The 23,794-nt window shown below is 41.2% G+C and overlaps 2 protein-coding genes across 2 annotated transcripts; one reads left to right on the top strand and one right to left on the bottom strand.

Moving 5' to 3' along the window:
* Positions 1–831: 831 nt before the first annotated feature.
* LOC137963191 (probable pectate lyase 8) lies at positions 832–5,739 on the bottom strand. The gene is made up of 7 exons (XM_068810365.1): positions 5,547–5,739; positions 4,864–4,926; positions 3,706–3,771; positions 2,076–2,718; positions 1,830–1,933; positions 1,609–1,747; positions 832–1,459 (listed from the first exon to the last, which is right to left on the bottom strand). Exons 1-7 carry the CDS (start codon positions 5,651–5,653, stop codon positions 1,238–1,240), a joined length of 1,344 nt encoding a protein of 447 aa, XP_068666466.1. The 5' UTR covers positions 5,654–5,739; the 3' UTR covers positions 832–1,237.
* Positions 5,740–19,834: 14,095 nt separating this feature from the next.
* Positions 19,835–22,949, top strand: LOC137962490 (putative kinase-like protein TMKL1). Its single transcript, XM_068809389.1, has 2 exons — positions 19,835–21,358; positions 21,472–22,949. Exons 1-2 carry the CDS (start codon positions 19,990–19,992, stop codon positions 22,107–22,109), a joined length of 2,007 nt encoding a protein of 668 aa, XP_068665490.1. The 5' UTR covers positions 19,835–19,989; the 3' UTR covers positions 22,110–22,949.
* Positions 22,950–23,794: the final 845 nt, after the last annotated feature.

The raw sequence follows: 23,794 nt of genomic DNA, 5'->3' as shown, positions 1-23,794 counted from the left end.
CATGCAGACGCCATTTGCACTAGCGTCGTGGTCGATGGGGGTCATCAGCTCTGTCGTCGAGCATAGGAAAGCCAATTCAAGTGGCCAAATGATTTGGTTTATCCGATAGGAAAGACAGAGAATGAGGTTGACATACTTACCTGAACACAATTCAGGCTGCCGATTATCGGAAAGAGAGAATGATTTAATGGTCTAACCTTTACTGAGAGTTGTGGGAGTTAAACTGGCCCTATTAAGGGAAATGAGTTGAACGTTTTGATTAATATAAGCTTGAAGCAATACCCTCCTTTATTCTACTTCCACCTTGCCAAATTTATGCGTGATCCTGCTTATAGAGTTCCTCAACTACGTAAACGAGTAAGCTCATCGATTTTTACTAGGTTAAATTCATAAATGATGAGATTCAACGGTAAAAATCTATTTAAAGTCATTTTGGTGGTCGTATAGCACAAGTTAGTTATCCATTGGAAACCCATGGGATATCCAAGTCATAAATTCTATAGCCTGCAATCCCAAGCAGAACCCAGGCCCACTAAAGCAGTTTTTTGGGTCCATCGTTTTAAAGCTCAGCGTACAGAGGTGCGCTTTTGGTGTCCCATCATCTTCATCTGTCACGAATGCAGCTTTCAGTGGGTTACTCAATCCATAAATTCAATTTTACACGCAAGTTCTTAGAAGGTAAAGCAGCTAACCGCCAAAAAAATTAATAAATATAAATAAATAAAAACTGAGAAGACAGAATTCAACCAAACGAAAGTTTTTTTTTTTTTTTTTCTTTCATCCATTAATATTGAGCCAAATGGACTATATTAAGATACAACTCCACCCGAGTAAAAGAAATATGGGACTTGTTATACTTAAAAAACAACTATACGCAATTGTAACAATGTTTGCATACTCGATCTTCATACTTTGCACGTATTACTGACATGAAGAAGAAAAAAAAGAATAAAAAAAAAGAAAAAGAAAATTCCAAAATCATATAGAAGCTGGGGCAGACATGGCAGGCAGAAAGGGCTGAAGAAAAAGAAAATGAACAATGACAGAAACACGGAGAAAAAGGCCAAAGGCAACAAATGAACAACAACGCTTCTGCGCCTGCTTCATAAATGCGTTACAAATAGAGAAACAGGCCGAGGTTGAGAACAGATAGAGGTGCAATAATGAGTTTTGTTCATCCGTGACTGTGTAAAAATTGTGTACACTGTCGAAAGAAGCACGAGGTTGGTCACAGCACTTAGCACTGGGATCCCCTACGGCAGGGGAGAACTCCTGCCCCGGAAGTAATGGATCCCACCATGGAAGAGGATTTGGCTCCCAGGCTAGAGGCCCTTGAATAGCTAGCTGAAGCACCCGCTCCGGAGGGAGTGAAGTAGGCACCGTTCAACATAAGATCGCCTTCTGATCTCCAATTCCAGCCCTTCCAAACTCCCGTATCCGTGACAACCCTCTTCGTCACCTGCTCATATCATTACCAAAAATCAATTACCCACTGAAATATCACAGAAAAGCAGTGATAAGCACATGCAATAGCTCCGATTAGTTAACTAGTACATGCTACCTGCTAAGTTTCCATAAAAATCAGTGTATGAGAAAAAACAAAAATACCTCCTTGGCAAAAGGATTAACAGGGGCAAGGTATCTATTGCCTTGACTGTTGATAGTCGGATCCGCACTTCCACCAATGGCATACATCTCCCAGTGAGTGTAGTCATTGTTCACCACATGGAAATACCCATGCCTACATCTGCACAGATTAAATGAGGTGAGTATCCTGCAGTTTGAACTTTCATATGAAGCGAAAAGCAAAAAACGGCTCTGTTGTTTACCTGGGCATTCTCTGAATGAGGCCTTCACCGAAGTGGTTGAAAGCGATGGTCACCTGCATTGCTTTGTCTCTTGTGTAAGAATCGCTGTGTCCCAACAGCATCACCTGTTGCAAATTCAATCCTTCCAAACATAAGATAAAAAGTAGAGACGCATAAAATAAAAAATAAAAACCGCTATTATTTCTAGGACTAGGAGAGAAATAGAAAGCATCAAGTTAAAAGATGGAGAGAAGAGACGCATTATACCTCATTGTGATGGGTAAAGTAATTGTTGGATATTGTAATAGCAGTCGATCCCATCACAGCGTCAACAAGACCATCAGCGCAGTTAGATAAGGAATTGTGATCAACCCAAACATGACTTGAACCAAAAATGGAAACAGCATCACCGTCAGCCATAGTCCTCAAACCATAATGAGTAGGCGAGCTCCGTACCAAGGCATTACCCGTGGGCTTACAGTCATGGATGTGGAGCCCATGAATGATCACGTTAGTAATAAATTGGATTGTAATGCAGGCCCCATTGGCAATGTGGACATTGACACCACGTCCATCAATTGTCTTGAAGCTGTTCATAATGAGCTCCTGCTTGAGGGTGATGACCATGTCACGCTTGAAAACAATCCACAAAGGCGTGTCTTGGATGACAGCATGCCGAAGGGTTCCAGGTCGAGGGTTGACAGCATCGTAGTCGCCAGGGTCAGTGACCACGTAGAACCGGCCATCACGTCCGCCAATAGCGTTCCGACCGAACCCAATGCCACAGTCAGCCAATCTCTTTCGGCTGCGTTGCCAATTAGGATCACAACGCCAGCAATCATCAATAGGGTTACCGGTACCGCAAGACAGATAACCAAGGGACCGCCCACGGGAGCTGTTCCTCACCGACCTGGATATAAGAGAGATTTCAAAAACTGAGGTTTTAACTCTCCAAAATGGTAATTCAAGTGAATGCCAGCAGACAACTATAATATGAAATAGTTGAATCAAGATCATCCATCAAACACCACAAAGACATATCAAACATAACCACCAACTTAAATACTTCAGAATTTGAACGTCTAGAGTTAATTGAAAACTCCAATTTGCGTTCCCAAAGGATAGGAAGTAGAAAAAGAGTTGACGACGGCAAGGGAAATAGAGATTGACACGCAAGAGCAAAGAGAAGGAACTGAAGGAGTAGATTGACACTGTTCCAATCACCAAGACATAAATGAGCATTTAATTCTCCTACAATGGCACTTGTATTTTACTCGAAAGTTAAAACCGCAAAAGGAACAGGTAAAATTCGATTAAACACGCATACCGCGTGATGTAGGTAGGTTCAGCGGTCGAATGCTAACTCTCGAATTCGGAAATAATGGCAGGTCGGCTCATTAAGGACCCGCATATGTGCTTGAAAAAAACAGATAAAAAGTACCCTGATAGCGAAGGCTGATTGAAACCAAAGAAAAAGAAATTATACTCCCTGGATAACCAAGTGGTAATAGTAACAAAGAAAAGTCTAACAAAAACAGCAACATTAAAATAATAAAAAACTGAGATATCAGATTATTTTAGGGGAAAAAGTGAACAGAGGGTATCACTGCAATCATGTACTTCCAAACGGCAACATGTATTGGCAGTATTTGCAAACGAGTAGAACTGCTGCACGTCAATAAATAGTCACATGGAACGCCATTAAAATAATAAAGGAGAGGGAGCCATAGAGATTATAATTCAATTTTAAGAATCACTTTCAAACCGTCTGCAGCTTTTACCAAGTGTATGAACCTCGGCTAGACTACAGAATTAATTCTTTATCAGAGCGAACTATAAGTTATGAAAGATAAAAAATAATATGAGAACTAATTACATTAAAGATAAAGGGACTTACTCCTCCACTGAGGAGACAACAGTCTCTGGATCCTCGACGGCGTGTTGCGTAGAATCGAAATCCGACCTGCATCAAGAAAAAATATACGCTCAGTATATTTATTTGTATTGTTGAAAGGCAATTTAACTTCTATAAAAGTAAACCCGCCAAAACCGATCGAACGTTTTTGACAGAAACAAGGATCAGATGGGTTCACATTATTTCGGCTTCGGGGAACCAAAAGGTACAGGCCATGCGATCGTTTAACGAGACTTCTTTGAGAGTCATCCATAAACTTTAAAAAGTGAACGAAAAGAACGGAGGGACGGGCACTTTCTAACTAATAATAGCACAGAGGGAAAGGCATCGTGGATCGAATGGTATTGCAGCGTTTCATCTTTCCATAGACAATGCAAGCTCATATCATATGCTCGATTTTGGTAAAAGAAAAAAGAAATTCGCATGTTACTCGACGGCTTTTGCCTGCTTTTTGCCTCGAGAAAGAGAGAGAAAACGTACAGAGCTCCAGACCAGTGGAAGCCGAAATAGGGCCTCAACCAGGGAGGGCACAGGTGAGAAGACTCGACTGTATGAAGTCTAAAAAATGCGCGTACAAAAACTTATGGTATTGATCACGATATAAACTCATTAACAAAATGAATAAAATTTTCCGTATTCTATACAGCTTATATCAATTTCCTGCGACAGTGGAGTATTATCGTTAAAGGATTTCTGGTAATCACGTTCTTTACTTACAAGACAATAGGCAACGACGCAATAAGAACTGGGTACCTAAAAAGAAGACGATCCACAGGAAATTATTCTGGATTCTGGCTGCGGAATTTCAAAGCCTCAATGGAGTACACTGCCCTAGAACTTCTACTGAGAACAGAGTGATAGGAACAGCAAAAAAACTAAAATAACCGTAAACGGTCAAGATCTTTGGATCTCGATCTAGACGGTTTAGATTGAACCAAGAAACAACGAACCGAAGAATCCTTCACGGAACATCACAACCTGCTCAATTCTTACTAAGAATCTAAACAATCCAGACTCCAGAGGATGTACTCTATGCGGCGGTAAAGATCCCATGGGATCAAATCATTTCACTCTTTTATTTTTTTAAGTTAATAAGAAATTCAAAGATTTGAGGAAAGTACCAAAGAAAGGAATGCTCACCACCACTGTTCAGATGTTTGGTTCGCCGGAAGATGTTTCGAGTTCGATTCCGCTTCGCTCATCCTGCAGGTAGTATAGCATATGGGCATATTAAAAACTCTCACAAGCCAAAGCCTCAATGCGAAATGGAGCACAACACATACGCAAAATTGCGAACAATAAATAACTGATAAATCGATAAGTCTCAGTTGAGAAGTTCCAAAAATTCAAACTCATTTAGAAAGCACTCCAGATGCTCATTTAAAAATGCTCTTTGGACATAAACATCTTACTTTTTTCGCAAAATCAGTTTAAAATCATGATAAAACCAAGTGAAGAAATCCACACTGAAAACATGTAATTAGTTCTATTGAAACAAGAGGTAACGAATCGCTTTATTAGTAAATCTGGAAAATCCGAAACTCAAACCACGGAGCAGAGGAGAAATCTTAACAGGAACAGCGGGTAAAACCATAGAAGAACTGAAGGTTATTCGCCTAGGAAAATTATACCAGAATGAAGAATTCGGAAACAGAAAAGCAGTCAAATAACTAGGGAATCCTTGTTCCCCTCCAATGCCGACGTATAGAAAGTAGAAAAAAACAGAACAGCTCCAAAAAGGCAAGATTCGTAAAAAAACTTTGCCGCATTTCTCTCATAAGAGGAAAGACGCCAGCAAAACAAGCAAACAACAGGCAATGTACCTCGGATCAGGCATCCTTCCGCTAAACCGTTCGTTCCTAGCTTCGGCATACAGAGCCAGGAGACAAATCAGCAGACTGAAACACCTCAAGGAGGACGCCATTGCCATCACAGACGTCGACACTCGTCTCTGTTCTCCAACTTTCAGCGCCTCAATTCCTTCTCTCGCCCTTTAACAAACAATAGGGAAGAAGAAGAACTAATAAAAAAGGTAAAGAACTGGGCGAGCTGCAAAAACAGTCAAAAGGACTCGCATTGAAACCGCCAATTTATAGAACGTTCCCATAACTCATTCACCTCCTAACCACACCGCCCGGTTAACTTAACCCGACCAAACCCTCTCCCACTTCTCTAACCGCCATTTAACGGACTCTCACCCTATTCATACGTGTGTGAGCACCGACGCCGGCTTTTTCCACGTGTCAACGGTGTCGGCCGATCACATGCGAGGAACATCGTCGGTGACTCCACCTGACATCTCAACTAACTTACTTTTTACGCTTCAGTGAAAACACTTCTCGAGCGGAGTTCTCGCGACCTCGCCGGAGACACAGTGACCGTCGGATCTAAATCTCGGATTGTAACCGGCCTCCGCAATTCTCTTTTTACCCTTTTTGGTGGCACTAATATTATTATGCTCCCATGCATCGACAACCGATTCCCATCATGGCACGATCTCACGCGTGTTTGGAACGTTTCGGATTGGCAATTTACCATCGATGTTGTTTCCGTTTTTGTTCTTGATTGCGATTTCTTATTCGTTTTTCGGGCGGGTGGGAAACAGAAAAAATCGGAAACGAACCCTCGACCTGTTTGTCGCAACGGAGAGAAACAAAAGGTGGTCCGACCCTGTTCCTGTTGGGATACACTTTTCTGCTTTAAATATTTTTATTCGTTCTAAATTTTGAAAAGGTTGATTTGGTAGGCCAAGCTGCAACCATCAGAAATCTACCGAACACTCGTTTATAAAATCTCTTAAATGATTCGTTAAACCCTTACAGAGCAGACTTTTGTGCTCGTAAATATTAAGAAGTTGTAACGCAGAAGTAGACGTTCCTGGAATCCAAACATACCTTTGAAGCTCGTCATCAGGTAAAAAAAAAAAAATCGATTGATTGTGCGTTTCTGTATCGTGACAGGAAATCTTTAAACCCTCGATCCCCATCACCGCCGTAAATCTTACCAGGAGCTCCCGACCAGTAATCCATTTGATCGCTCCAGCCTTCCTAAGAAACAACCAGTCAAGCTCCTCTTCTTCTGCACAGTAATTAGTTTTCCCATTTCCCACCCGCGCTTCTTAACTCATTTCTTTTTTTCTTCTTCAAATCGTTTCCGTAATTTCGCTTTATTACGAAAAAGAGGAAGATAAGAGAAAAAGGACGACAGATTAGATAATAATACAGATGCAATGTCTCGACTTTATCCGAAACGAAGGGGCGTCCCATTGTCAGGATTCATTGGCTCCTTCCCACCGTAGCCAATGACAAAGCGTCTCCACGTGTCGTGCTCGTCACTGAGGTCTCTTTTTATTCGATCACAACACCGACACCTGGTGCCCAAACAAAACTCGAAAACGGAAAGGAATTCTTACGGCGAGGGGCGATCAACTTCCCCCTAAATTTGGCCGGGCCGCCGCTTCACTGAGGGAGAGAATTGGAACCGAAGACATGGATACAGAGAGAGAGGGCCCCCCAAGGCACCGACGGAGTTGGGGCGAGTCACATGCCACTCAGCGCTCATTAAGGGCCGATTGACGGTATTAATTTCTCCCCTTTTTCCCCCTTTGTTGTCCAGGAATCAGCTGCCATTGACGGCCGATTTGACGCGTCACTTTTGTTTTCTTTTTTCGTATATTTCAGTTGACACCCCACGTGGCACGGCCACTTTCGTAACGGACGCAGCAGCTCATCCGCCTTTTCCTGTTCGGTTAGTTGGGTTTTTGGCGTTTCTCGTTTTTACCCTGATATTATCTTTATCCATGGATCTCATACGAATCGCCAGCATCCGAGGGGAATCATTAGCGTTCTAGCTTCAAAATGAAAAGCCCTAAAGCTGTAAACGCTAAGCCTCTTCACGTTACAAGAACGAAAAAGAACAAAGCCGCCGCTCCCTATCTTGCGATTAAAGGGTTGACAAATCCCTGTAACTTCTCCAGTTTCGGTGCCCTAATCTTCCGATCGTAGCTTCTGCTTCTGCTACAAGTTACTTATTAGCGGAAATTCATATTCTGTTATTCCCTGAAAATAGTGCCGAGATGCCTCCCTGTTAGGCAAAGCAAGACCACAGACAACGTCGGATCCTTGATTTTCAAGCCTTCGTTCTCCCCGTGAATTCTGCAGTCGGCCCGTACTCTCCTCTGATGGACATTAATGAGTGATGGTATAGAACCGTGCATAGTCTTGAACGAGGGTTAAATTACACTGCTACAGGTTTTTTGATTTGTTTTAACCCTTCACATTAGCAAACAGTCAAACAAAACAGTTGGCGTCATTTATGGCTGTGTACTTTGCATCACGGCCAGACTAGCCGGAGAGGGCCCAGAAGAGATCGAGGCCGAGAGCATGTATAATTCAATGTCGTGTCCAGAATTGCAGAGAGGAAGGTGCAGATTGACTGTACTCATTCAATATTCGTTCCCCCCTTTTGGTACGTAAGTTCCCTTCATGGACGAGACGAATATTTTAAAGTTTTCATGACTTGGGTATTTAGGAAAGTCTGTAAATAAATCGTATAATTCTCTTTTCCTTTTGAATCTGAAATGAGTCTCCGTGACGAGCGGAAAACAGGCGTCCGGCCTTACCGTTCTCGAGTTTACTTTCTGTAATTGCTTCTGATTCCTCCTTTTTGCTGTCTTGCAAGTCACGTATATGCTCCCCGCTTCAACCCACATAATATCCTAACGATGCTTGCAAATCTATAATCATCTTCCCTCGAACAATGATAGGCATCATTGCGTTGCGATTCAACGAGAGAGAGCGGCACAAGGAAACCCAGCCTGCGCACGTCGGACTGGCAAAGTGCAAAAAGTTCCACCTTTTCCGTTCGAGCCCGGACAGACCAGAAGAGAAAAAGGGTCCAACCGCTGGTGGGGCACGATTTCCGGTTGCCACTCGCCACCGCACTCGGACAAAATAATTTGTGTTTTGAGGACATCCAGCTGGGTTTTTTCTACTCGAAGCGCTCGAGTCCTTGCTTGCGATGATTTCTCCTCGCCCACCTCATTCTAACTTCCTCTTTCACGCCCGACACGGCTCTGGCGATATTATACCAGGTCCCACCCGTTACAGCCATCTCCGACCCAGACTAAAATGACAAACTGCACTGGTCTTGACAGGGTCGGTTAAGAGAAGAGCCAGGGGTACGACTGTCACACGCGGATGTGTTGTTTGACATCTCAAGAGATTCACTATGGGGTCGAACAATTTTGACTTTGAGCTAGGACAGTCGCGGTCCCCTTGTGTTACACGAACTTTAATCATAACGTTTACGGCGTTTACTACAATTAAAACTCATTAAGCGGTGCTAGTTGGCTTTGCGAAAATTTTATATGGTTACTTTTCTAGGAGGGTAATGATCTCTCCATGTGATTCCCATGCTTCTGCTATTAGATCTTTCTGTTTGTTTTAGCCTCTTGCAAATTCAAAATTTCAGGACTGATTTGCACAATCTGACGGGATTTCGGGGTTATTCTGTTCACGGGATCTTGAAATCCTAGCGCCGAAGATTTACAGGAATGGTGGAAGGTCCAGATGGCAGATTTGCGGGACCTGATGTCTCAAACACAGTGCCGGATCATCGATGTCCAAATATCAGGCAAAGATCGCTTAACAATCAGGGCATCAAATTTTCTTTGATTCGCTCCAGGTATGTTTAAGTGCGCTCATGAGAACAAACAAACGAAAAGGTTAAAGAAATAATTAACTTAATAGCCAGTAATTTTATCTACTACCTGGGCAATATCTTTTTAGGATTAAAACTAATAAACCCGTTGTCAGGCCTTCGAGACGTGAGCTCAATTCGCTGCCATTAACGACCTTAAAGAATAAACAAACAAAACCCTATCCAAAACGAAAGAAAAGCAGGTCCTTCCTGTTGGTTTGGACATTGGACCACGGAGACCCGACGTACTTTTTAAATTTTTTTACAATTCCTCGTGCGCCGTACGTCTGACGACAGTCGGCACACTGTCAGACTTTGGCTCACATTAACGACTCCTCCGTCAGCTCGTTCCGGAGAAACAAAGTTATAAGCTACAAAACAGTTGGCCCTGGCCATCACGCTAATCGTCGTGGCATGTAGCTCAACTCGCGTACATGTCTTTCATGTCACAGATCACGTACCAATCTGGCATCAACGTGACTGAAATTGTCTAATGGGTCTTATCCACAAGTTTCAAAAGCGAATGTCCAGTGGGTGTCTTCTGTGATGCGCTGTACGGTGACGTATTGTCACAAGTAGACGTGTGTCACGTTTGGATTCGATAAGCTTTTTATTTCACAAACCTAAGTCCACGCCGCACATGCGATGCCCCAAAGGAAAGTATACACTCATCCACGTCTTTTTTTGAAAAAAATTATGTGCCCTAAAATTGTGGAAGAAAAAGTGCTCGACCATGTGCATGAGTCGTTTTTGTCCATCACACGAGAAGGACTAATTTGGATTTTAAATGTAAGGTTCATGGGTCGCATTCGAAGAATATGCTTGTGGATGAGTCATCCCCATGTTCAAGTTCACTGTATTCCGAATTAACGAGTTACGGATTAGAAGTCTTTGGACCAACCAACAAACATCCGCTCAGTTATCTCCTTTGGGAAAAGAAACACTGACAGTTCGTCAACTCAAACGGATGGAGTCGGTAAGTAGTAGTTTAGTAGATTGACATTTGAAAGTCTCTTGGCTTTGTTTTCTTTCGTTAACGAGAAAAGAGAAACTCTAGCGCAATCCCCACCATGACTGATTGGGTTTAAAGAAAAAAGGGCGGGATGTGGTGGGTGGTGCACCCAGTACACAACCCAGCCTTGACCGTGGCTAGACCGTCTGTAAAGACGTGCAGGGAGAGTGGGTGAGAGAGCTCGCGCAACACGCCAAATTCCGTTAAAAGGGAATATGCCGCCTCCTACCCTCTTCATTCCTCGGGAATCTTACTTAACCCTAATCGACTTTTGACTCCCATACCACCAAAATCTCAACAGCACAAACAATAACAGCCCAACCTACATGTTCGCTTTTTCTTCATTTCTTTAAGAGACATCACGAAATAGCTCAACTAGAACAGGAATAATTCTTGTAAATTTCTCCCTTAATCATTCTATTCCAGAATATAAAATAAATACGTGACGAGAACTAATCCATTCAGGAGGGGGCGAGGGTCTTCTAGTCTTCCTCTTCCTTTTATATCGTAGAACATGTGCATGTTGCAATGATTGAAGTTGATTCGGAGATGGGTTAATCTCGAGCAACCCGATCCGTCCTCTACCCGTACGCATCACATGCCACTCAAGGGCTCTCTTATCATGAGCCCAAGATCAAACATTCGCAGGGCATTAGATCCATGTGCCCAGCTCAGCCACGAACCCAAGCGTTGAGGCTCGCATTAATAGACACTTTTATAATATTTCTACCATACGAGTACGCACGTCTGCCTCTCCTCCTACTATTCCAAATGTACGGGACTGGAAAGACGACGGCAGTTGGGCGAGCGTGGTTAAAACCAAGTTACGCTAAGGCCTGATTGGAGTCTTGGACGAGACAAGGGAAATGAAAGCCTTGGGCAATGATCACAATCTAAATCTAATTTTTCAAAGGAGGCCCCCTGTCTCATGTGCATGCCAAAGCACATCCCACATGGCTTCATGTGCACTTATGCACACCCCATGTGCCTTAAATGTTCCTAACATGGCCCTGTTCCCTCGTGCTCTCTGCCTCTCCTCTCTCTGCTGCGTCTATTTACGGATTGACACCTGCCCATTTTCCTTTGTCGCTTTCTAATACCCAAACTATGACGTGGATGGCCCAGATGTTCCGCTTTCATCTATTCGCCCACCTCGTGTTGTTAAGTATTGTTTAGATATTTCTCTTCCATTATCGAGAAGACAAAAGGGTTTTCTTAGGCACATAAACCCATGTTTATCGAATAATGGAATGGCCGACGCTTTTGTGTTCTTCGTCAACATTGATTGCACCATACACTAGGGTCTTCTTGCCTTCGGGTCGAGGGATGTGGGCGCATCTTGTGACCCTTCTTCCCCATTGGGAGGATTGAGGATAATGAGCGACGCAACTGGCCTGCTTCATAACTTTATCCATATAATGTTTGCTTTTAAGCTTTAAATGTCTTTCAATTTCAGATCGTGAAATCTCTTTTCGGGGTGCGCAATCTTGTCGCTGGCCTCCTGGACCCGGCACCAGGTCTTCGATCTACTTGAAACTCCAACAAGCGGCGCACATGTGTAGGTGGGAACTGGGAAGTGGTAGGCCGCAGTTTTAGTGGAGTGATGGAGACCGCCTCGTTTCGCCCAGATCACGCTTTTATGTAAAGACCGGCAGAAAGAGTGCTTCGAGCCGAGCCGGTTCGCGAGCTGGCTCGGTATCGGCTCGGTTCGATTCGTCATTTTTCGAGCTCGAGCCGAGTTCGAACACCGAAATCGGTTCGTTTACCTTAACGAGCCGAGCTCGACCGAAGCTAGGTTCGGTTCGTTGGCTCGCGAGCCGGCTCGAAATGAGTCGGATCGGCATGAATCGGTACGGGATCGCAAGCGAGCGGGGGAGCGGGAGCGGGAGGGAGACCGAGGGGGGGAAAATTTTTTCCTCCCCCCTCGTCACCGCCGACCCCTCCCATCCGTTGTTGTCGCCGCCTCTACCGCCGTCGTAGCTGTTCTCCGGCATCTATACCGCCGTCGCAGCTGCTCGCCGGCCGCCTCTGTGTCCGTCCGTTCGATTTCTTTCTCTCCTCGCCGTTGCCTCTGTTTCCGTCGCCGCCGCTTTCGTCACCGCCAATTCCGTCGCCGCCGACTCCGTCGTGGCCGTCATCTCCGACGATAAATCCTCCCCGGCGCCGTAAGCCCCTTCCCTCGGAGTCGTCTCGGCGGAAAACCAGAACAGGGGAGAAATAATCTCCCCCTTCCTCGCGAGAAGATGATCTCGCACGTGCGATTTCACACGTGCGAGATCATAAAATAAAAAAAAAACTTTTTCCTCTGGAAAAAATTAAAAATAAATTTTATAGAAATAATTTTCTATAAACTATTAGTGTCTCATGTTTTTTTAAACACTTTTCTAATTGAAATTTTTTATTAAAAATCATATAATTTTCAAAGTAAGATTTTTTGTACCAAGATGGGGTAGAAAACTGTATAGAAAATTTTTGAATAAGTATTTAACAGTTGATGCTGTAATACTTTTAGCATGAAATAATTTTCATTGCAATTTAGTGTTTGATATTTTATTTAATTAAAAATTTATCGATAAGTATAATAATATATTAGATTGATTATTAATTTTTATTTATTTCCCTAGAAGAGACAATAAAAGGTCCGTTTAACTTTCCTAACAAAATTTTAAAATATTTCCTATAATTTTCTAATAAGTCACTAATAGTAATAAGATTTTATTTAAAGGTTTTTTTGGGAATATGTATCATAGGAAAAATATTTTTAGTTTTTCCTATAATATAAATTTTTATCTAGGGGCACTAAGGAGGCCATAATAAATTATGGCCAAATTCAAAAATTACAAAACAAGCTAGACAACAATTGGAGTAAAAAATATTAATATTGGTGCATTTTAATCCCTTATTGAAATTCAATCCTGAACCTCCCCTATCCTTATATTTTTAAAAAATGTATGTATAATTTTATATATAATTTATTCAAAGCCACCCCTACGTGCGAGATCATAAACAAGGAAAAAAAAAACTCTTTGTCCCTTCCTCATGGCTCTTAAATAAATTGAAAAGATATTTTAGTAGAAATACGTTTCCAGAGACTAGTTTTTTCAATAAATGTTGAAAAAACATTTTTAATAGAAATATAGGGACCATTAGTGCCTCGTATTTTTTCAAAATATTTTTTTAATTATAAATTCTTTTTAAAAAATCCTATAATTTTTCAAGTAAGATTTTCTTGCCAAGATGGTTTAGAAAACCATATAGAAAAATTTTGAATAAGTATTTGACAGTTGATGATATAATACTTTGAGCATGAGGCAATTTTCATAGTAATTTTGTGTTTGACATTTTATGTGATTAAAATTTTATCGATAAGTATAATAATATATTAGATTAATTATTAATTTTTATTTATTTCCTTAGAAAAGGCAATAAGAGGTCCATTTAATTTTCCTAAGAAAAATTTAAAATATTTCTTGTAATTTTCTAGTAAGTATGTAATAGTAATATGATTTTATTTAAAGAATTTATAGTTTTTTTTTGGGTGATTGTAAATTGATAGTGATATTTTATTTAATTTTGTTGTGTTTGATTATTGTATGGAGTTTATTTATAATGTTATGCAGTGTATGGAGTGTTTAGATTATTTTATGGAGTGTATAAACAATTTTATGAAGTGTTTATGGAATGTATAAACAATTTTATGAAGTGTTTATGGAATGTATAAATAATTTTATGGAGTGTTTATGGAGTGTTTATGCAGGTATTATGTATATTGATTATGCCCAATTTTAAGTAAAGGTCATGCCGAATTTTATACAAGTATTATATATATAGATTATGCTCAATTTTAAGTAGAGGTTATACCCAATCTTATACACATATTATATATATAAGTTATGCCCAATTTTATGTAGAGGTCATGCCCAATTTTATATAAAATGTATGCATAATTTTATATACATTTTATTCGATATATATTTTTTAAAAAGTTTGAAATGTATGTTGAGGCTCGAGCTCGGCTCGAAGCTCGGCTCGAACTCGTTGGGCTCGAGCTCGATAACAATTTTAGGCTCGAGACGAGGCTCGGCTCGAAATATTTAAATCAAGCTCGACTCGAACATAGGCAGGTTCGGGCTCGGCTCGGCTCGGCTCGATGCCACCCCTAACCGGCAGTAAGAAAAACTGCCCATAACCTTACTATCGACTAAAGACGAAGTAGCGATTTCGGGGCCTAGGTAGCCGTTAAGAGGCTTCACTGGAACCCACTCGTTCGATAGGTCCCAACTTCCTCGCCAAATGAATGGCTTACGTCTTATCATTTTCCATTGAACTTGATAAGAGTAGAGGTCCAGATATTCCAAATTTTTAATCGTGGGTGGAGGAGAGCGACTCGGCCGTCCTTCCCTTACCCAAAGAATAACTCCGATTGTTAGTTCGTAAATGCAACCTTTAATGTCAGTTAATGGAGTTGCTACTCGAGCGTCAAGAATTTATTTTTCTCTGAGTGGTACTCACTCGAGTTGAACTTTTACCAGAAAATCAAATTTTGTTTGTACCACTGCATATTGACTCCGAACTGGCGACACGTGAATTCACTTTCACTCTGATGTTGGGACTCCTGTTTTTCCACTTTCTTCTTCTGGTGAGATTGAGGGCTTCCCTAACAACAATCACTCTTTCTCAACGCTCGTCGACGCCTGGTCCCAAATAGAGAAACTCGCAAGAAGTCTTAAATTGTTAGAAAGAACTCCGTAGGACATTACGTGACAGCTTCTCTTTGAACCCTAATCCTGTAACGAGCTTTGCCATGCCGTATTTGGTTGGGAATTTCACCACAAGATTCATAAAAAACTACTCCTCGAACCTTGATTGAATTCCATACCCTACAACCATTTGCAAAAACATTTGAGCTGCATTATTGTCATTCATCTTTCTTTCCACTTCTCAGCCACCACAGCAGTCCTATCTGAACACTCCCCGCCACAACCTGTTTATACTCGGATGTTAGAAACAACTCTCTCAAAAGAACCCCACAAACCTAGCGTTAGAGAGAGGTCCCTGCCTTCCCATCCTTCTGCGAGACAAAATCATCCAAAGCGTCCATAACCAATCTTGTCGAGTCCACCGCCTCAGCAAAGGCAGAGCAATCTCCGTCCTCAAAACCAGCAATTCCTTCCGTTTATCCTCGAGAAATTTCCACAAAACGGTGGAAACCATTCTCCAATAGTGCAAGCTTCCCTCTCTCTTGACACTCACCGACGCCTTGTCCCAAATAGACGTTGGTCCCAAATTTGGATCAATTTGTATATTTACTAGTCATATTATTTTATTAATAAAATATCCTATTTATTTATTATATTCATGACTTTTAATATTATATTAATTTACTAATTTAAGAGAGATAATTAGGGGTGGCATCAAACCGAGCCCAGGCTCAAACCTAAATTTGTTATCAAGCTCAAGTCCAATAATTTTAATTGAGTACGAGCCGAGCTCGAGCTTCAATATTCATTTAAAACTTTTCAAAATATACATGTCTCGAGTTCGAGCTTCAACATATATTTAAAAATTTTTTAAAAATGTATGTCAAATAAATTATATTTAAAATTATGCATATATTTTACAAAAAATTGGGCATACATGTTACATAAAATTAGGCATTTAGGCATGACTTCTACATAAAATTGGGCATGACCTCTACTTAAAATTGGGTATAAGGGTGACATCGATCCAACTAAGTTTGAACCTTCCTATGTTCGAGCCGATCTTGATTTAAATATTTCGAACTCGAGCTTGAGCAAACCCTAACCTCAAGCCTAAAATTGTAATCGAGTCCAAGCCTAATAATTTTAACCGAGTTCGAGTTCGAGCTTAACCTACATTTAATACTCTAGATAAAATATATGTCAAATAAATTATATGTAAAATTATGCATACATTTTAAAAAAATAATGATAGTCAGGATTGAATCTCGATAATGAATTAGAACGAACCAATATTAATCTTTTTTACCTCAAATATTGTTTAGCTTATTTTGTAATTTTTGAATCTGGCAATACATTTACTATGACCTCCTTAGTGCCCCTGGTTGAAAATTTATATTCTAGGAAAAACTATAAATGTTTTTCTTATGATACTTTCAAAAAGTCCTTTAAATAAAATCCTATTACGATTAGTGATTTATTAGAAAAATACAAGAAATATTTTATAATTTTCTTAAGAAAATTAAATGGACATCTTATTGCCTCTTCTAGGAAAATAAATGAAAATTAATAATCAATCTAATATATTACTATACTTATTGATGAATTTTTAATCAAATAAAATTTCAAACACAAAATTGCTATGAAAATTGCCTCATGCTAAAAGTATTACAGCATCAACTATCAAATACTTATTCAAAAAATTTCTATACGGTTTTCTAGCTCATCTTGGCAGGAAAATTTTACTTAGAAAATTATATGATTTTTTAATAAGAATTTTCAAAAAACATGAGGCACTAATAGTTCCTAAAAACGTATTTCTACTAAAAATGTATTTTCAATATTTTTTGAAAAAACCACTAATAGTTCTTAGAAATGTATTTCTACTAAAATATATTTTCAATTTTTTTAAGAGCCATGAAGAAGGGATAGCTGGAGTTTAAGAAAGATTTTTATTTTCACTTGCTTGTCATCTCGCACATGCGAAATCGTCTTCATGCGGGGGGAAATTATTTCTCCATTTTAACTTAGGTCTTTGGTTTTTTCCGCTGAGATGACGCCGAGGGAAGGGGTCTAGCGGCGCAGGACCTTTTGTCGGGGATGACAGCGGAGACAAAAATAGAGGTGAAGGCGGCCGATGACAGCAGCGGATGGAGGGGCTTGACGGTGACGAGGGGAGGAAGAATCCCTCCCCCCCCCCCCCCCCCCCCTCGCTCTCGCTCTCTTTATCCCGCTCCCGAATCCCCGACTTTCGAGCCCGTTAACGAGCCGACTGGCAAGCTTTCTAACCGAGCCGAGCTCGAGCTCAAGCCGCTCACAAATCGGCTCGGTTCGATGCCACCCCTAATGATAACTAAGATATCGTAAAAGTAAGAATTTGATAAAAAATCTAGAGTAAACATTTTTTTTACATATTTTATTTTTATAATTAATTAAAGTAATAAATTTATTTTACTTTGTAATTATCGTATTAATTTGGACTAAAAAAATCTATCTCGTTTTATTTATAAAATACCTTATTTATTTATTTATTATTTTTATGACTTTTAATATTATATTAAATCACTAATTTAAGAGTGATAATTTAGATATTATAAAAGTAAGAATATTCTTTTAGTTATATTATTTATATATATAATTAATTTAATAATTATATTAGAAAAGTTTTAATTATTTATTTATTTATTAATTAAAAAGTTAAATTAAACTATCTTTATAAATTTAAATCTATAACATTATTTTATAAATAAACTCATTATCCGCTTTCCACTAATAGAATAAAGTACATTTTTATTAAATACACTAAGACAAAAAAGTAATTCACTTTCAAAATACCCCGACGTCAAATACATTGGCCCAGGAATGCTATCACCATCACCAAAGACCCGTCGTGAATTGGGCTACCATCACCCAAAAACAGAACTTCTGACTTCCTTTCCACTTCCTTCGTATTCTCTCAGCTCTCATTTGCGTTGCCTACGAGTTCACTCGATACCAGCAATTTCCCTCCTTTTTTCATCAAATTCAATCTCTTGACTCGACTTAGTTTGACAACCTTCTCCCACCAGCGATCTAGTTGGAATTTTGGTGACCGCCATTGACAAAGAAGAAAACAGAATCATGAGCATTAGAATCGAAAGATTTTTCTACAAAAATACCTTTACTCTTATTGCTCTTGTAATTCCCTCTTTAGTTGGTCGATAGTTGCTCTTATTTACTTCAAACCTAAAAAACAATCGATTGTTCAACCCTTTTGGATCCTTCAATATCTAAAGTTGTATTTTGTCAATGGAATAAATACTATTGATGGAAGTGTTTGCTGTTATTATATATTAGTATGCTCTATTATAAAGTCTTGAGCTCCTTTGTGATACCTCCCGGTTCAATGGTACTAGGGTCATCACAATATTCTCTTTCTTTATTTTAGTAATTTTATTTTTATTTTTAATTTTTAAGTTAAAAAATTTGGACTCAAACTCATACTAATTTTTAAGTTCGAGGCAGAATTCGAGCTCGAAGTATTCAAATCAAGTCAAACTCGAATATATGCTAGTTTGGGTGGACTCGATGCCACCACTAGGAATACTCAAGGGCTAAGATAAGTCTGATTGGATTTAAAACTGGAACAGCTGAGTTAAAGGATTGGACTATTTTTCTGTTTCCACTGAGTTTTCTATGAGTCGCTCTGTGTTTTGTCACGGGCTAAATGAGTCATGACCCGATTGATTGGACGGATTCCACAATCGAGAAACTCTTCTTGGCCTTGGATTGGGAACACTTGAATTTATTGTCCATACTTGGACTCGTGGATAAAGGCAGAGGGTCGAAAACTGTGGCACTAAAACCCAATGAATGCACTGACGTGGGCTAATGTAAGGGCCTCCAGCCAGCTGTTTTGGACTGGAGATTGAGCCAGCTATGAAGCCTTGGGACGAGGAAACTAGAGGCCTCGGAAGCACGAACCACAGTCTAGACGAGCGTTATGTTTTTTCCCAAGCTCTTTTACTAGGCTTTACAGGTGGGTCCTCGGTGAAGCCCATGAGAGAGCGAAACCACATCATTCAATTGCCGACAAACTAGAATGGTGCTCCCGCAACGAGCTCTGTTCAGTCCTTTCCCTCTTACCAAAGATGAACCGACAAGGAATTGCATTTGTGATTTTACCCAGAAACTGTATGCGGATATGTTCTCGTTGAGTCTCTACAAATTCTCTAATTCGAATCTGTTACTTGGAATGGCCGACCATATAATATCGCTGGAGATCAACCATACGAATTTCCTGGCATAGGCATCGAGAAGTGGATTTCCGTTGAATCAGAATCGATGTTGCCCCAATACGTCCGCCATTAATAGAATCATGTGTGCTCATTCCTCTTGTTTTTCGCCGGCTTCATCAGTCTTTTCAATGCTTAGAAATAGGCAGCATTTGGGCCCTCACAGTAACGACTAAAACTCTTCAAAGTTATAACCTTTCCCATTTGTTCGAAAAGACAAGACTCGCATAGGCTCCTGCAGAAATCATCAAATCGACGACAATTGCTCATGGTGATGGCGGGCGTGCGCACAACCGTTCCTCTCCTTCGACCACAGGCGGCTTTATTGTATTTTTCTCAAAATCAAAGCAGCCAGTAATAGAAAACTATCGACAGAGCCTGAGATTCCTTACAAACGAAGTGGTCACAGTCAAACAAAACCAGCTTTACTCGTACAACGTCCACCGAAAGAGAGAGAGAGAGAGTGAGAGAGAGGACACTGAACGATCCATTTGAAGTCTCTGATAGTCCCTCCTTTTCTACGCTTCCAATAACCCTGTTCTTCTTTTCTCTGTTTCCCTCCTCGTTCCGTTCCTCTTTCATGGCGTCTTCTCCACCATTCGCCTTGCTTTCCTTTCTCTTCTTCTTTTTCTTTAGCGATGGGATCTCACAGGAACCCACTACTCTTTCAGAAGTTGATCTTCTCCTTGGAAAGATTAAACCTTCTCTGCAGGGCGATTCGGAAAATATCTTGCTAGCGACGTGGAACACTTCGCGGCCTCTCTGTGCTTGGCGAGGCCTCAAGTGGGGTTTTGCGGATGGGTCTTCTCTTCACTGTGAAGAGGGTTCTTCTCCCCTTAAAAGTAATCTCTCGCTTGCAAAAGACGCGCGACTGAGACTGCTGTCCCTTCAGCTCCCGGCCGCTGGGCTGACCGGAACAATCCCCAAAGAGATCGGCGAGCTCTCCTCCTTGCAGTCGCTCTACCTTGGTGTGAACTCCCTGGTGGGTTCCATACCCCTGGAGCTTGGGAACAGCCCTTCGCTCTTTGACGTGGATTTGCGGGAAAACTCTCTCAACGGCTCTCTCCCTCCTTCGATATGGAACCTCTGCGACCGGCTCATTTCGCTGCGTCTGAATGGGAACTTTCTCTCCGGGCTTATTCCGGAGCCCGCCATACCCAACTCGACTTGCAGCAATTTACAGGTTTTGGATTTAGGAAATAACAGGTTTGAGGGGGAGTTTCCCGAATTCGCAACCAACTTTCAGGGATTAAAAGAGCTCAATCTTGCCAACAATGACCTTTCGGGGCCCATTCCGCTGCAACTGTCTGAACTGAATGTTGAAAAATTAAATCTTTCTTATAACAATTTCACTGGGCAGTTACCCGCGTCTGCGGGGAGATTCACAACCGAGGTCTTTCAAGGAAATAGCGCTGAGCTTTGCGGGCCACCTCTTGGCAAATGCAAGGGGAGTTCTGGATTGAGCGCCGGAGCCATCGCAGGGATTGTCATTAGTTTAATGGCTGGAGCAGTGGTTTTGGCTTCGGTTTCAATTGCCGTCGTGCAGATGAAGAGAAGAAAAGCAAGAAGTAAAGGTTCAAATGACGAAGCAGTCGATCAGGAAGAAGATGAGGATGGAAACGAGGGGGAAGGCAAGTTATTAGTATTTCAAGGTGGTGAGCATCTTACGCTGGAAGAAGTCTTAAATGCGACTGGTCAGGTGATAGAGAAAACGTGCTACGGAACTGTTTACAAGGCGAAGCTTGTTGATGGTGGAACAATCGCTTTAAGGCTATTGAGAGAAGGAAGTTGTAAAGACAGGGCTTTGTGTATGCCCGTGATAAAGCAGGTGGGTCGTGTCCGCCATGAAAATCTCGTTTCACTTCGAGCTTTCTATCAGGGGCAGAGAGGCGAAAAACTCCTCATTTATGACTATCTCCCAAATAAAACTCTTCATGATCTTCTCCACGGTACTGTATCAATCGCTTCTATTTCTCTTCGCGCATTATTCCTTCATGGTACTACCTATATTACACAATATTCTCACTACAACTGTCCTTCTCTGTTTTTCTTTGATTCTCAGAAACCCGGGCAGGAAGGCCAATGCTGAACTGGGCTCGTCGACACAAAATCGCCTTGGGCATTGCAAGGGGGCTCGCCCATTTGCACACGATTCACGAAATGCCGATCACGCACGGAAATGTTCGATCCAGTAACGTCCTCGTCGACGAATTTTTTGTTGCTAGACTAACGGAATTCGGTCTCGACCAGCTGCTGATCCCTGCTGTGGCCGACGAGATGGTGGCAGCAGCAAAGACTGATGGGTACAAGGCGCCGGAGCTGCACAAGATGAAGAAATGCAATTCCCGGACAGACGTTTATGCTTTTGGGATACTATTGCTGGAGATTTTACTAGGGAAAAAACCAGGGAAAGATGCCCAAACAGGGGAAATGGTTGATTTGCCAGCATTGGTGAAAGTGGCCGTGTTGGAAGAGACAACGATGGAGGTATTCGATGTTGAGGTATTGAAGGGAATTAGGAGCCCAATGGAGGACGGACTGGTGCAAGCTTTGAAGGTTGCTATGGGCTGTTGTGCCCCGGTTGCGTCGGTGAGGCCGGATATGTTGGAGGTGGTGAAGCAGCTGGAGGAGAATAGGCCCAGGAATAGGTCTGCTTTGTATAGCCCCACGGATAGAAGTGAGATAGGTACCCCTTTCTGAGTCTTAAGCTTGTAGTTTTGCTCACTTGTTGAATCTACACCTGTTCTAAAACTTTCCTAGTTATACATGCCACTCCGATACCTTCGTCTGCGTATCAATGGAGTTAAATCTGCACATCTGAGGATGTAAGTTGACTCACCAGGAAATGGGATCCTTGTTTCTAACGTGTTGTGGGGCTCTGTGTCTACCATTTACTTGGGGTTAACAGTCATATTCCATTAACATGTCTGTAAACCCAGAGGAATCAAATACCTAGACAAGCCAAGAAGGTGGACGATTCCCCCTAAAAGTTAAACAATCAGACTCTTTCCATTACATCATGCTCACTGAATTGCTTCATTTCTTGGGCCTTCCCATCTCTCCCTCCTGGTAATAAAGCTGCTGCAATTCCTGTTAAATTCATCTTTCATCCTCCTTTTCTTTGGGTCATGGTTTTCATATAGCCGTGGAAAACCCAAAAGTGGAAAGGCAATCGAGGTTTTGAGCTGCTTATTAAGAATTTGTTGCACATCTTTCTTGAATTTGAATATATTTAGTTTTTAGGCACCTTTGAGGTCTCTGGATTCCGGAATTTAGCGACCGTCGGGGCTCGGTCCATTCAAAGATGGCAACTTTCATCCATTCACAGCACTCTTGCTGCACTTTTTGCATGTGGATAGTAGGGACTTGAGAGAGTTGAGACTCACGAAAAGGAACGAGGTGAGGAGTCTTTTTACTTTAGTTCGAGTCTTTGAGAGCTTTTCCTTTACAAAATGTCTGGGACGGAAAAGAAAACAATGGCTTCTTAATTTGTGTTGCGGAATCCAAAGCGTTTATGCTGTCTTTCCTTTCTTGCAATTTCGCTTGAGATCCAAGGAGAAATTTGGAAACCTCTAGTTCCTGGATATTTCTAGTAGACTTTCTCCCTCTTTAAATTTAGTGCCGTTAAGTGCTAATTCCTTCACCTGTTGTTGCTGCTGTCCTTAGCAGAACTTACTAGGTTACTGTAGCTTTCATTTATTGTCTCTTTCTTTCCATTCTTCTTCCAACTTCGGTTCACTGTAAAAGCTCCAGCAAACAAGTAATCTCAATCTTTAAGCCCTTGATTCTGAGCAACGGAGTCAACATTTTAGAGACAGAAAAGAGAGCAATTGCAATTTAAAACAGGAGAAAGTGAGCAACGCCTGCATGGTTTTTTAGTTTTCAAAGGATCTGATTAAATGAAAAAATGGAAAAGAGGAGCCCATGATGGTGCTTGTGTGTGGGCATCCAGTATAAAGTGCAATCTATATAATGACATTTCGTTCAAAGTTTCCGAGGAGAAAGAATCTGAAGCTCTCATGCATGACCTGGCAGGTGGTCTTGCTTTTCCTTGCAAGGTAACTATGAACTCTGAAGTGAAGGAGGTCACTGTCTCTTCTCGTTTCTGCTATTATCAGTACTTTTGCCTGTCATGTTTCTGTCATCCTTTCAATCGTGCGCAGTTGATTTTTTACTCTGTTTCGTAAAATTCTCTTCTTGCGTGAGACGTGAGTTATGGGTGTGACGCCTCGATCCTCCATCTTCTTTCCCTCTCTCTCTATATATTCTTCTCGGTGCAGCAGCTGTGTCTTGGAAGGAGGCAAGCTTCTGGCGGTTGGGCAGGTCGCCACAATTTTTTTAAGTCTCGAAGATCAAGAATAAATAGACTTAGGTCAAAATGCTCT

Source organism: Aristolochia californica, unplaced genomic scaffold, assembly GCF_029961685.1.
Source record: "Aristolochia californica isolate CCGP_79_NKW_82.1479 unplaced genomic scaffold, dmAriCali1.0.hap1 SCAF_4, whole genome shotgun sequence".
NCBI classification, from domain to species: domain Eukaryota; kingdom Viridiplantae; phylum Streptophyta; class Magnoliopsida; order Piperales; family Aristolochiaceae; genus Aristolochia; species Aristolochia californica.
Note: the sequence above shows the minus strand (reverse complement) of the source record. Positions and strands in the feature narration are given on the sequence as shown.